The 15,944-nt window shown below is 31.7% G+C and overlaps 1 protein-coding gene across 2 annotated transcripts in view; it reads left to right on the top strand.

The window, feature by feature from the left end:
- The window catches only part of Tmtc3 (Transmembrane O-mannosyltransferase targeting cadherins 3), a 61,004-nt gene that overhangs the window by 12,801 nt on the left and 32,259 nt on the right, over window positions 1-15,944 (top strand). For both annotated transcript variants that reach the window (XM_015513508.2, XM_015513509.2), the window contains one exon: window positions 10,755-10,839. In XM_015513508.2, the coding sequence (XP_015368994.2) occupies window positions 10,755-10,839 (85 nt within the window). The remainder of the gene's footprint in view (window positions 1-10,754; window positions 10,840-15,944) is intronic.

Below are 15,944 nucleotides of genomic sequence, written 5' to 3'. Positions count from 1 at the left end.
AACAATTGCTTTAGTATATAATTTTTCTATATTTTTATCATGAATAAGAATTACTGTATTATATCATCAAAACACATTATTTCTGCTTCCGTATGAATATTAAGTAAGTCATTTAAATATAGGATAAAAAATAACGGGTCTAATACTGTTCCCTGTGGAACACCATGCTTGACTGGTAAAGAGTGACTTAGTTTATCATTAATTTTGACTATTTGATATTTATCCCTTAGATATGAGCTAATTTGATTATATGTAATACCTCGAATTTCACAAAAATTTAATTTCCTAAGTAAAAATTGGTGATTCACACACTCAAATGTCTTCTTAACGTCCAGGAATATACATATTACTTTATTATTCTGATAAAGATGTCCATGTACATATTTATTGAGGAAAAAGTGAGCATCGCTTGTAGATTTAGAAACCCAAAATGATTATTAGAAAGAATGCTTTTTTGTCTAGAAATTATGTAATTCTATTTTTAATACATTTTTCAAAAATTTTTAACCATCATTACTGGAAGGGGTAAACTATCAGCAGTATTTTTAAGTATAAAGTTTGTAATTCTATATTCAACGAATGTAGAATTTAAATATACGCCGGGAAACGTTATGAATAATTAATATATATAAGACATGCTATCACAATATGAATTATAATATTATGAATAAATCTGATGTTAAACCGTAATAACTAATTAAGTATATAGGTAGGTACTTACATTGAATCTATAAAAACGAAAGATCTATTCCAGCAAACTACGCAGCTTATTATACCATGGTAACAAATTTCTAGGCTGGAATCCCATGTTCAATCGAGACACTACAACTACTTAATCTTAACGAATTCTTGACAGCTCCCATTTATTTTATTAATTTTAACAATTTTTCATGCCTAAAATAAAATGCCTTTCCGTAGTTCACTGTGGATCCGGAAACAATATTTTGTGTTCGTTCTCAGAAATTATTAAAGTTTGTTCGTTGTACCTACTAATGATTTTAATAATAATCCATTGCAAGTAATTGGAGAAGAATGTTTATGAAACTGACATTCAGTCTGATCATATAACAATTGGAATAATATATATAATTATAGCATTTGTGCACTTTATATTTTGAACGAAAACCATTAAAGCCTATTAAGAAACTGTTTACCAAGGTTTATAGCCGTTCGTTGACTTGTTCCCTGTCATCTTCACGCTTTATCGTTTTGAATAATTTCTTTACACCCGGTAGTTTCCTTTATGTTTACTTCACTTTTATTTTCTGCTTCTTATCATTCATATAAATTAAACATGTAGGTAAGCAGTTTCTTAAAAATGCATTTTATTTTATTTCTTAATAGCCATACTACAAGATACAACAATGATTTATGAATAGGTAGTGATAATGAGTTTAATTTTGAAATTAAATAACTGAACCAAAATTAAACTGTTACTGTAAAAATATAAAGTTTAATTTATAAAGGTGGTTACAATAAATTACATACCTATACTAAAAAAATGTTTCAAACCACAATGATTCATTTTTCTCTGAAAGATTATATAGATGCATTGGCACTTTCATACATCATTTGGATTGATATCTTTTTATCTTTTTTTTTTTTTTTTTTTTTAATGCCTTGGGGCTTTATTATTTAAACGACCCAAAGGTCTTTATAAATATGTTTGACAATTACACATATTTTACATACTTGACATAAAATATATATGTATATTACACGTTGATGGAGTCACTTCCAATGAAGTGTCTCCTGCCTTAATCTAAAATCTTAAACTAAGTCGTATGGTTTCAGACGCTTAAGACGTCGGATATCCTTGGAGTTATCTAATAATTGAATGGCCAATGGATTGACATGGTGATCTAGCCTCGTCTCGTGTTTGCGAGCAAACCTTTGGATTTCGTCTGCTATTGTAGGCAGCATCATATCACGGTGAATTGCATTGTTTCTTTCGAACCGGCAGGCTGCAGTGATGGTCCTAAGTGCAATATTTTGACAGCGTTGTATTAAATCGATGTTAGACTTACTGTCACAACCCCACAATTGAATGCCATATATCCAGATCGGTTTTATAATTGCTACATACAGTAGACGTTTGTTTTCTATGGTTAACTCGGAGTGAGGTCCGACTAACCAATAAAGTTTTCGCATTTGTTCTTTAATCTGAATTTTTTTCTGACGGACGTGGTGTTTCCAGTTTATATGAGAGTCAAGGTGCATTCCAAGATATTTTGCTGAATTTTTTTGTGGGATTGGTGATTGATTCAATATTATTTGGATGGTTTCGGTTTTGCGTAACGTATAGTTAACGTGCACCGATTTATCGCCATTAATCTTAATTTTCCAACGTCTTATCCAGGCAAAGATATTGTCGATTGACCTCTGTAAGTTATTGGTTGCAGTAAGCTGACTATTACGTGTTGACAAATTTGCTGTATCATCGGCAAACATAGCTAATGTTGTGTTATCATCGTTTGGTATATCAGCCGTATAGAGTAATTACAAGATAGGTCCTAAAACACTACCTTGCGGTACTCCAGCTGATATATCTTTCTATTCGGTTATCGCTTCTTCGTGTATGACTCGAAATTGACGGTCAGTCAAGTATGATTCAAGAAGTGCACACCAGGTATGTGGCAGCTGATCACGCAGTTTGATGAGGAGTCCTTTGTGCCAGACTTTGTCAAAAGCCTGAGCTACGTCAAGGAATACTCCACAACAGTACTTTTTTTCTTCAAGAGCTTTACTAATCACATTAGTAACTCGATGTACTTGATCGATTGTTGAATGTTTGTTGCGAAATCCAAACTGATGTTCTGGTATAAGATTTTTTTCCTCTGTAATCGGTTTTAGGCGTTTGAACAGAAGTTTCTCTAAAAGTTTAGATAAACCTGGAAGGAGTGATATCGGTCGGTATGATGTGACATTTTCAGGTGGTTTTCCTGGTTTGAGCAACATAATAACTTGTGCCCGTTTCCATTGTTCTGGAATGTATTCCCAGCGCAAAATAGCGTTGTATATGTGTGTAAGATGAATGATAGCCTTCTTTGGAAGTTCTTTCAGTATTTTTGGACTAATTTCATCATAGCCTGGTGATTTTTTTGGGTTTAAGTTGTTATCTATTTCTTTTGAAATTTCCAATCTTTTTATCTAAAATAATATAATTTTTTTAGATTCTGAGTGTTTCAAATTTTTCTTATAAATATGTACATAATTCAATACCTACCTATGTATGTGTTGTATAGGGTGATTTTTTTAATTATTGTCACCTCTTCTCCCATATTTCATTATTTTTATTATTATTATTTGTTATATTTATTCAAATTATGATTTATGGAGAAAGGTTGAGTATATCTAAAAACCATTCATTTTGAAATTTGATTTTTTGTAATACATAAAATGTGCTATGTAGCGATACAAACTTTTGTATTTCTAATCCTTCAATTTTTATTTCAAATAAATTCCCCTCCTTTTTTTAGTACAAATTATTTAGTGGATGATTTTTTTGATAATGTTGATGCATTTAGATTAAAATTCTAATTTGTAGTTTTCGAGTTTTTTAAATTGTTGTACTCATGTACCTCTATAATATTAGATGTAGTATTTATTCTTCTTGGAACATTTTTAAAAATTATTTATATTGATTTAACAATATTCAATTTTTTTTTTATTGAAAGTCGAGTGCTGGGGGGTGGTACTGACGCTAGGCATTGCCCCCCCCCCCCAGTTCTCATCGTTTATTAACAAAGTAAGTCGTTACAAACATGCTCATATTTATTTGCTACATACGTGGAGAGCCTTTAACCACCCCTGACTATTTTGACTTTCAGCCTACAGTTTAAAAGACCTTAGCTAATTTTATAACTGCGCCGGGTTGTTTTGCCTGCTCCTTTCTTCGTCAGTTTTCTTTTGTATGACGGTGTGTACGAATCCGTTAATGGTGTTCCACGTGTGACCATTCTTGAGCTTGTGGTCCAGGATGTTTTCGGGTCCTAGTGTTTCCTCTATGTCCATCTCCACACGGGATCTCCGAATTCCCCAGGCGTCGCATTCGAAACGCGTGTGTCGTGCGTTGTCTTTGTGATGGCCGCAGTACCATCATCCTGGGGTTGCGAGCTTCTTGATTTTGTGTAGGTAGGTGACAAAGTAGCCGTGACCCGTGAGCATTTGTGTTAGCCAATAGTACGTGGATCCATGATTCCTATTTCTCCAGTGTGAAATGTTTCCTATAATACTGTGAATCCATCTCCCTTTAGTTTGGTTTTTGCCCCATCGTGTCTGCCATTTCAAGATCAGTTCGTTCTTGAGTTCTCTTTTCATCTCACTAATTTAAGGACTCTTGATGTCTTGATGACCCTTAATGCGATGCGTCTTAACCCAAACTGGTTCTCTGTCAGTCCACTTAGTATGTCAGCTTCAAGGAACTCCCTTAAATTGTTATCAATGATTTTTTCGAAAAGCTCTCCCTTTTTAATGATTTTCAAGGCGAGCTCTTTTCCACGCTGTCGAAAAGTGTCCCTCTTCGAGACATCTGTTGTACATATTTACCAGTGTTTCTGTCTGACGTTTCAGTATGGTCTTCAGTACCTCGTTGTTTATGCCGTCGATTCCCGGTAATATTTTGTTCTTCAACGAACTCACTGCCTTGGCTAGCTCCTCCACTGTCACTTTGACTGGGGGCTCGCGTTGCCGGACTCTTAGGTTATGGAGAGGGTGTACTGGGAAAAGTTATTTTACAATATTTCGCATGACACTATGCTGCTGGAGCTTTTGTGGAGGACGACTTGTGGTTAGCTTTTTTATTACAAGTTTGTAAGGTTTCCCCCGAGGGTTCTTCTTGATTTGATCGCATAGCTTCTTCCAACATAGTTCTTTGGCCTTTTTAATTACTATTGTAAGTTCTAGTAAGGACTTCTTCATTTCGCCAAGCTCCTCAGTGCAATCATCTGGTCCTAATCTCCTTTTATTCTTCTGAAAGGTTAGGTTACTGATGTGGATGACTATTTTCCAGAGGTTGTTGAGTGTGTGAGACCACCAGTAAACTGATTTCCTGTTCCCACTCCCTCCTTCTACCACCACTCCACAGGTTTCTCTGATTTTTGCGGCAAAAGCGGAAGCACATTCATCAGCGTTGAGCTAGTCTACATTGATCAGGTCATCAGCTTCCAGTATTTCGTCCAGTTTAGTGTAGTTAATCCTGTTTTTTTCCCTGCTTGGAGACTGTGATTCTTGGACGTGTGTTTTTAGGTCAAAGTGGATATAATTGTGATCGCTCAGTGTAGTAGCGTCTGATGCCTACCAATTCTTCATGTGGATGCTCAACTCATGTGACGCTAAAGTAAAGTCCACGATTGTTCCGCTTGCCCTTGCTGAAAGGTCGGAGTTTTTCCCCTGCTGCATATCACTAGCCCAATGGAAAAGATCATAACTACTAGTTCACTAGTGCTTCTCCGCGGACGTTTATGTAACTCGCTCTCCACCAAGTGTGCCATGCGTTTAAGTCTTCTGCTATTAAGATCTCCGTGTTTTTTGAAAAAAACGCTCCTCTCCGGACGGCTCAGGAATAGCTCGTATTTCTGGAGCGAGGTGTTTGGAGACCAATAACAGGAGTAGAGAATAATTCCCTCGTTTTCTATCCATCTGAAACCGCGCTCGATTAGGCCCGTATTTGTGATCGTGCTACTTGGATCGCATACTATTGCTGCTTTTCCATTAGCGTCTGGATACTAGTGTTACTTGCCTAAGTTGTACTCAGATACAAAAAAAAAATCAATACCCTTTTCCTTGGCGTACTGGCACATTAAATCTTGCGCTGCTCTAGCACAGTGCAATTTGATCTGTAGGAAGTGTTTCATTTTGTTGTCTTCAAACGCACATTCTCACATTTTCCAGCTGAGATTGCTTCAGTCATTGGGCGTAAAGCTTTCCTTTGTGTACCCGTAACTCTGGAACTTGAAGCATTTCTTACTTCTACTTTGCGTCTGATTCTACAATTGACGTAGCCAACTCGGAGTCTGCCCGCAGCAAGAATACCTATAGTCGTTGGTACCATGACCGTCACCACTTGCGTCCCTACTCCAACTTTCCTGTTGTTAGCATATTTATGCTTTCCAGGGATCCCATCACAGATTGTATTGCCTGTATGATCTCTTCTATTGTTGCTCCCTCGTCAACATCACTGATTTCCAGTCTGGTGGTATCTGACAATACGGTACAGGTAATACCACTGCCCGTCGCTTGAGAATTGGCTTTGGTGAGGACTTCCACGTCTTTAGATTCTCTGGATAGTACCCTACCAGGTGTCCGTCTCTGGTTTCAGTGACGCTACTGATGTTTTTGCTCAGTGCTTGTACCTCATTGCGTGCCTTTATCCTCTTCAGCATGTCAAATTATATCAAGCCTTGACTATGACTATGTTGGGTCTGCTTCTCGTTCGTACATTCCTGGGTTTTCTCGCCACGTTCGTCCACGGCTCCTCGGTATCATCGGGATAAATGGGGACGTGTTTTAGTATTTTAGTATAAAGAAGTACGAGCCTTTGTATCACGCATAGTTGTTTTGTAGATCTTGGCATCGTTGTTGCTTCGTTTATTTTTTTGGGTCTGCAGTGTGCTAGGTGGCTGTGCTGCAGATTTCTGATCGCGTAGGATTATTGTCATAATCTGGTCCAGTTTGCTGTCCTGTGCATTAAGCCTTTCCTCGATCTAGCTGGAATTTTTTTCGTGGTTAGGGTGGATTGTTTGAGTGTCCACTTAAGGCTGATTTGACTTTGTATCTGGAGCCGTAAGATTACTTCCCACTGTGGTGTCTGCTAGCTTGATGGCGCCGTTAATCATGCCATGCATAGCTAAATATTGTACATTAAATTTCTGTATACTTCTCCTAATGATGTGTTTAGCATGTAGTTTTTTGATTTCAGCTGCTTTTTCAATTTGGACAATGCAGTTGAGAGGTTGTTTTCTTTGCTCGTTAGGATAGATATCTTCAGAATTTCCATTTAGGTTTTGCGTTCTCAGATGAGGTGGTCTGTCCACCACGGGTGGAGGCATGAGTTCCTCCAACAGCATTGTCTTTACTAAAACCGTTTTCGGTGTCAGGTCCCTGCTTTAGCGAGCCTGCACTTGTGGTGACTTGAGGTAATGAAGACATATGTGGCGAGTACCGTCCCCCAGCCACCGAGTCTGGGTTCTCCGAAAACCCTGAACCAGTAATCGAATTCTCTGTGTGTTGTTCCATCATAGTCTTGTGGCTAAGCTGTCACTGGCGATGCCAACCTCGCGTCGCCTGTCTGTTCATCGCTCGTATTCCTGATCTTCCAAAAACACCGGGGTTTGATCGCTGCCCCGGTGGTGAGCTTGTCCGCGACCGCTTATTCGTCCAGTATATCTACAGGGTTTTACTCTATCTGCAAGGTGGGGACGCGCTCGATGACATACTCATGCGCACGGGAACAATATTCAATTGTAATTACTAACTTTTTAATATCCTTCAGCCCCCTCCCCCCACCCCCATTTTTGTATCATTCTTAGTACCTACACAAAGTTATGTAACTAAAAAAAAACTATCTGCTAAATAATTAAAAATGAAAAGGGGAGTTCCTATTTGAAAAATAAAAAACAGAAATGTATGTAGTCACAGAATAAACCTTAAGTGGTACAAAAAATCTCAAGGACTTGAAAATACAGTCTTGAACTTGAAGAATATTTAAAAATTCAAACAAAAAAAAAGCTGGTAAATAAGTGGATGCCGCTCTGTTGTACAGTAGGTTACAAGTGGGTTACTGTAATGAATGGCATTAAATTTGAATTCAATGATATAATATTATTGTATACGAAAAACGGTTCTGAGTGGAGATGGTTTATTAATCTAAGATATGTTAGGTTTACAATATTAATTTATTATATTGTTATTATTTCAAAAAAAAAAATTTAGATACCTATAAAATAAATTCTAACTAATCAAATTATATTAATAATATAAGTCACTAACAACATTAGCTATTAACATTAAAATAATTATTATACTCTATAAATAATATTTTTAAATTAATACTATAACTAAAATTGTTATTCTTGATTATTTAATATATTGCAATTTTAACTTTAAATAACTATAAAAAAAAACTATGTTTGAATAGTTTTTAGGTTTTTTTTATAGTAGAATTTCATGTGTCTACGGTAATTTATTTTAGAGTTACGCCAATATCTAAAGTCACATTGTAAAATCAATACATTCATCGCTCCGCTCAGAATCTCAACAAAACATATCTTAAATCTACCTACGATTTATTTAAGCATAAATATGGGTTGAACAAACTTCAAAAGCCATCCTGTATAATTTATTTGTTTAAATGAAATATTATTATAAATTAACAAAAATTTTATAAACGTGTGGAAAAACAGTGTAGGTATCTACCTAAATATTTTGTCGGATTTCACCTATTTAGGTTGTAATGCATTTTGATAAAAATAATGTTTAACTTTTAGCTCAATAGTATAATAACTACATTATATTTTTATGTTTATTTAAACATAGAAGTCGTAGCTCATAAGTCATAACCGAATTTGAAATATAAAGTTTTAAAGACCTATCTATAACTCTTCATTGTACATTATTGGTTAGGATCTAATAACTATTAATATTTTGTGATATAAATTGTACAATATATTGTAATAAATTAACACCATTAGGATCCCATGTATTATATGAAAGGCAGACTTAACTATTGTATTTTGGTCACCGTAAAATTATCACCCTTTCACACCCTTTCTGTGTCCTTTAAGGGCTATTTTCACTTTCTTTTGTCCATAGTTCAATGGCGTTTTGCACACGTTTTAATCGATTCTCTCCCTACCTGCATGTAAGTATTACAATAAACAATACTCACTTTAATAGTACCTATGGAAAAACTCTTCAAAATAATGATATGGAACTATTATTAACCATGATTTTATTTTATATCCCATCAAGGCTGTAGTTTTTCGTGTCGACGACACACCAACTCAATGTTTGTACGCACTTAACGTACTAAACGCATGTTACATCATGTTACTAAATAACAAATAGGTAGACAATTAGTTTTTATGGCTTTACTATAACACAATCGCATAAATTATAATAAATTGTATTTTAACGATATTAAAATTATGATCTTTAAATGAAGGTAAATTACACTTGTAGGTAGTTTGTTTATATCTACCTAGGTACTTTATATTCAGAGAACATAATTGAAACCGTTAACCAACATGTAGGTACGTACTTGACGCACATTTTTTAGCAATATAGTTATTTTAGACATATTAACTATTAAAACCTATTTTTTCAAAACTGCATATTTTTCGTTCATAATTTTCATTTAAATTAAACGCATTTTTTGTCCTGTATAAACGTACTTAATCCAGCATACTTATCCAGAAACTATAAACACATTAATTTCTCTTCCCACACTACTTCCAATGTTATGGCTACAATCAGAATCAACCTATGCGCAGAACCCTGAGCCATGCTAATTTTTAGAATTTCAGTTTTCCCTTTAGTCCCTAACTTGTCAATTCTTTTAGATATTAATTTATTATTTATTTAATTTATCGTTGATTTGTACAATATATTATTACAATGTTCTAACAATATTTGAAGTGTAAAAACTAAAAATCTTGTTTAGGTCTATAAACAAACAATAACGTTATTATTATTATTATTATTATTAGTTTCATGCACAGTTAAACAAACTGTCATAATGCCTAATTAAGATGAAAAATAACCATACGATATCTTGGTAAACTCTCTGGAAAAACCAATACTATCTTTGCTCAGCTACTCAGAATCTAACAGAATTATATGCATGGTATATAACGGAATTGTAGTCTTAATATAAAATCATTGTTTAGTTATTATTCTTAATATTTTCAAATATATATACATAATAACAATATACTAACTGAAATATTATTGAAAATTCGGCTGTTAACATACATAATAGTATTTGTACTCAAAAAATTGTTATAATTTTAAACAAATTACAAACTCCAATCGCATTTTAGTTTCTATTTAAATAGCAGTTTTTTAAGTAACATTTTTTTTTTATCTAAAGTCTGGTTATCATTTATTTAATTTTGTTGAGTTTGGTTTAACAGTACATACGTCCAAACTCCTATCAGCCTTATAAATAAAACAAAGTCAAACCTCACCCATATATTTGTTACAATATTATGTTTTATTTATTTTTGGTTCTGTCGGATATTGACATTTTTTTTTCAAGAATATATTCTCGAGATATTCTTATACTTACCTATACAAATACACAGAGTTGACGAATGGTTTTCACCCCAGTTTTCACTATTTTAAAAACTTAACTTTTACTATATTTCATTGTTTTTTATACCTTTTTAAAAATTATAATGACGAGGATTTATTCTTATTTAAATATTCGTGGACTGAAGACCACGATATATTTCCTAGGAAATATTATAGGTACGATATAAGTATGATATTCATATCCATTTATTACATAGATTCTTATTATATTATTATGTCTTACACTCTTACCGTATATGAAAATTTACATAATTATTTGATATTACTTATTCTCATTAAGATTAATGTTTTTCATTATATTATTTTACCGCTACCGTACAACAACGTCTAATTTTTTCCCCATTAAAAATATTTCATGTTCAGTAAATATACTTTAACAATGTATTCATGTACTGTTTTTTTTTTTTTTTTTTTTTTTTTTTTTTTTTTTTTTTTTTCAGAGTGTGTCATACTATAATGGCGTCCAAGTTCACTAGTTTTATGGCTGCCATGCTTTTTGCTATTCACCCCATACACACAGAGGCCGTAAGTATTATTCAGTTATTTATATTTATTATAAAGTGTATAAAATCGCGTGTTTATTTTTGGGTATTAGCACTGTAAATATTTTTATAATTAATACCTACAACCCAAAGGGAAACTATCATGACAATTTCAAAACTGTGTCTTCATGAAACATATATATTTATATATTATATATGTACTTTAAAAAAAATATTGCAATTTAAAATATTGTATTATTTAGTTTCATATGTACAATATATGTATACAACCGAGTCCTATTATATTTGATTTATTAAAAATTTTTTTTATATTTAGGTATATACAATGTATTCTAATTTCTCAATAAAATTAGTTCACTGTATTTGTTTCAATAAGTAATAGCTTGGTTTGAAAATGAATGCTTAAATTATAGGTACTAAATAATATTTGACTAATAATCATAGTATATATATATATATACAAATCATTATATATTTTGGTTGATGATCTAGATTCCTTGGGTAACTTTTTTTTAAATTTATATAATGCATAATAAAAAAATTAAATTAATTAATACTGAGAGCTCATCAGCTAGGTACATAACAACTATAAAATCAATTTAAAAAAAAAAACCCCCCAATGAAATGTTAGTAGAAAAAATCTGAATTGTAATTATAAAGAAAGTAGGTATAGATTCTGTGGCTGAAGTTACAAAGTTCAAAAAAACTTAAAAAAAACAACAAGAAAATGCATAGTTTTTTTTTGTTTGTATCAATATATTGCACTTTTTTAATTTTGGCAATGTTACAGATACGTTATTTAATTTTGAACAAATTGTTTTCGTAAACCTATTTTAAATATTCAAATAAAAGAGAAAAATCATTACACTCTATAGTTATTTCCATCGCATAAGTATTAATATGTATAGATTACTGCAAACTTATATTTAGTGAATTCCGTTGTTTCAGTTTAAAATTCACGACTGTGTTTATAAAATGTCACTAATTAATGGTACAAACATCCGTCTAGAGTTTGGTCTAGACAGGGTTGATTTGCATACAACGCGTATACACCGTTGGGTGGACACACTGTAAGCGATTTGAGCGCATTAATATAGGCTTGCGCCCTCACTAGTTGCGTGTCGAGGATATGGTAGCTTTTTAAAAAAAAAAAAAAAAATGGGGGAGGGAGTATTGTTTTAATATTATTATTTTTATTAGCTTTCGCATAATAATAACCTTCTCGTAGGTATTACGGTACGAGTCGAGAAACCAACAACAATATTGATCGGTCGACCTATAACCTCCATTTCCTCATTTGTTATATATATTGTTGTTATATGTCATTTGTTGAGTCTCGAAGATCTCATGAGTTTATAGATTTCGTGTGTTACCTACCGTATAACATAACAGACCAGTGAATGTCCATCGACTATAGCGTGTACCTACGTGCTAGGACCACAGATACCGATGAGCGTCAATTTAGGTATCGTTCAATATAAAGTATTTGTCGATGTATTTGTGATATTGATGCAGCTATTGGTAGACTCCTCTTTGCGGATTTTTTCAGCCATTTTATTGACATTCAGTGATGGATGAATCCAATAAAAATCGCTTACTAAAAATAAACATCGACATTTAGAAACTGATATATTTGTGTTTGTAAAATTACTAACTGGTTTTCGTTTTAAATGTGCGTACGTTTTATAAGGTATCGACTTCGGAAATTTGTTTCGTCTGTAATGGTTTTAACGTAGCACAACAGATATACTTTCAAATAGATTATACGCATTATTCGCGCTTAACTTTTGTTCATTTGTGTAAACGCTCTCATCGTTTGTACGGACGTATTTACATAAAACGAGCTTTTTCAGAATAAAAAGTATCTATTTAACTTTGTAAAATTAATTTGCATTGGCTTGCACTACCATTAGAAATATCATTGACAAACCTTCCTGTGTCTACTTTATCTGCAGGTCTCGTTACTATCAGTCGTGCAATTTACTCGTAAAACAAACAAACAAAAATTTGATAAAATTTTGCATAAAATTATTAATGTTTTTTAAACGCCAATAAAACGTAAAAATTATAGAATAATTCATGATGATTTGTATGTAATTAAATTTAAATTCGTATTTATAATGCGGTATAAATTTTCCATAAGGTCCTTAAAATCATTTTTTCATCAAAACAACCTTAGCGACTTACCAAAATTAAGGTACCTACTTCTAATGGTAAGATTTAAAAAAAAAGTAAATATTTTTGATTTAGTAAAAGATTTTACTATGTATTGGCTGGAGAATAGTATATTTAAATTTTTAATATTTTTTTAATATATTTAACATAAACAATAAATTGAGGAATTGATAAAATTCAAAATGTTTATTCCTGTAAAAAATTTACTTGAATCGAAAAAGTACTCAAACCCATTAAAAGTACTCTTGTTTATGTATTCAAACATCAAAACATTTTTTTTTCAATCAGACCATTGAAAACACTTGTTAAGCGTGCAGCTATTTCACGTTTATAAAATGATTTTGAATATTTTATCTAATTAATAAATTATATTTTCATATATATTTGTTATATGTATAGCGCAGGTGATTAGTGAGGAGCATACATATACTAATTATCACTTTATATACACACACACACACATGACCCATATACACTAAAGAGCGCACAATTCTTAAAAAAGACGTTTGAAAACACTATGTGATTATTTCTTACAAAATCTTTCAAATGTTTGAACTATTTTAACTTTGTGTTAGTAATTTGTTGTTGTTTATATATTATAAATTATTGAATTTATATAAAGAAAATTAAAACGAATGCAGTTGACACATAGCTTAATATCTTAGTATGAAAACAAAATATTTTAAGACCAGTTAGTATGTAACTTTAGATGACTGTGCAGTAATTTAAAGTTTAATATCAAACCGTTGATGGACAGTAATTAATTTTTTTACTTTTTTTTCGTCTTAAAGTTTTTCAGTTACACGCTATCATTCTGCAATGTGAGAAAAAGTTTTGTACACAATTTTCAGCCTTTACTGAAAAATAGTTTCAATACTACGGAGTTCTGTAATCGGTAACTTAACAAATCCTTATCTATTCTTGACAAGATTAAGATGTGGAGAATACAATATAAGTTTATTTAAGTGAGAAAAAAGTAAATGATTAACAACCGAGTTGAGATAAAAGTTGAATTTTCCCATTCTCGATGAAGATATTAATTGCGGGCTCGACCCATACAGGTGTAATTTAGTTGTTTTAGTTGCGAAAAACGAATGTCTACAAATAACCCAAGCGTCGAATGACTAATGAATACTGTATAAATGCCGAGAGAAATTTCGTTTATTCAGAAGTCCACGGTGATTATTTTTAAGGACATATGGAAAATATTCTGTGATCCGTTTAGAGTATATAGTTAAACAAATACATAAAATAGAGGTTTTTATGAGTCTTCGGCTGTGTCAAAGACTTTGAGTTTCTCTGTTACTTGAATATTTAGAAGAGAAACTTCCTTTACGGAAATTATTTGTTAATTTTTTTTACTACCATTACATAAAACATAGATATTCAAGATAAATATCTTTATTACATTATTTTATTCGTACATAAACAAATCAAATTTTACAATTGCTTAAGTAGTTTTGGGTGTTTCACTACCGCATGTCACTTATCTTTGTGTATCTATACCTACTAGATCTGTGAATAAAAAATACCGACATAATCGATATTTTGAATTGCGTAAGGATTTTCTAATATATAATATGATTGGCATAAAAAAGATTCGACAAACCATTTTTAAAATGATTTGTGTCCATTTGCGATGACTATTGGCATATATTTGAATTGGTAAAACACACATGTTATTAATCATCACAGACATTTGACAATATAGGTGTGGTTTGGTTAGGTTTGGACTGATTCGCGTCTACAGTGTAATCACATTTCTATATTCCTAAACGATATAAATTTTAATTATATGTCCGTAAAATGTATAGTTAGAGAATGATAGAGACATGCAGATATAGAGAAGAATATAGGTACATTTTATTCCAATGTACATTATATATATCGTACCTCGTATTAACGGGGTTATCCCAAATTAATATATGGTAGTGAAATGTCCCCAGGCGAGTGGGTCAATTAAATCTGATTCCGTAATATCCTTTGAAACTCCCCATTCGTAAAACAATTATATTTTGAAATTTACTCAACAAGCATATAGTGTTACCACATTGGTATTACCATCGTTTTTTTTTTATATATATATACATACATACCTGTGTCTTTAATTGTTGCCTATATTTGATCGATAAGCATTTTATTTAAATAGCTGATTTTTTTAATTTCTTATCTTTTACATGATATACTTATTAACTTATGATTGTTTATTATATCCTAATAATTAATAATATTTAAATAATCGATATAACAATAAAACATTTTTATAAATAGAAAATAAAAATATGAACTATTTGATTGTATTTATTGAAATATCAATAAATTTATAAAATATTATAAATTATGAATTTTCTAGTTTATTTTATACATAAATTATTTGAGAGACTGGGCGTGGGAAAGGATGGCATACGCTTTTATGTATATTCATGTGCCATCATTTCAATTAAACTTAAATATTTCAGTATATTATATCAATTTTTAATATTTAAATTATATTATAAAATAGGCCTTTAAATAAATAAAGCAATCATAAACAATAATTTTGTGTTTGTACTATGCATATTAAAATTATTATATTATTATAAAAACCATCCCTATTAAATAGGTCAGCGAGTATTTTAGCATAACAATTACAGACATGTTATTAAATTTTAGATGATTATAATTTTGCTTTGTTCTTCTGATTATGAGATGAGAAAGGATGGTTCCAACTAATTGTCATTTAACATGCACGGTTGGGTCATTAGCAAACGACCGGGCAATGTAGTGAACAATAATATAAAGGACAGTAGAATTAGAATGGATAAACATTGTTAAAAGAGTAGCTTCAGTAAGAAAATGTTTTATTAAATATCCAGAAATATGAATTTAACAATGAAATAATATTCAACCGGCTTACTATTTTTTTTTTCAAATCCAAAAACCCTATATTTAAATAAATTTTCTGAAAATCAA

The sequence above is a fragment of the Diuraphis noxia genome, unplaced genomic scaffold (assembly GCF_037042655.1).
Source record: "Diuraphis noxia isolate RWA-SAM2 unplaced genomic scaffold, SU_Dnox_SAM2 contig0003, whole genome shotgun sequence".
NCBI lineage: Eukaryota > Metazoa > Arthropoda > Insecta > Hemiptera > Aphididae > Diuraphis > Diuraphis noxia.
This window is presented reverse-complemented; position numbering and strand designations above follow the sequence as displayed.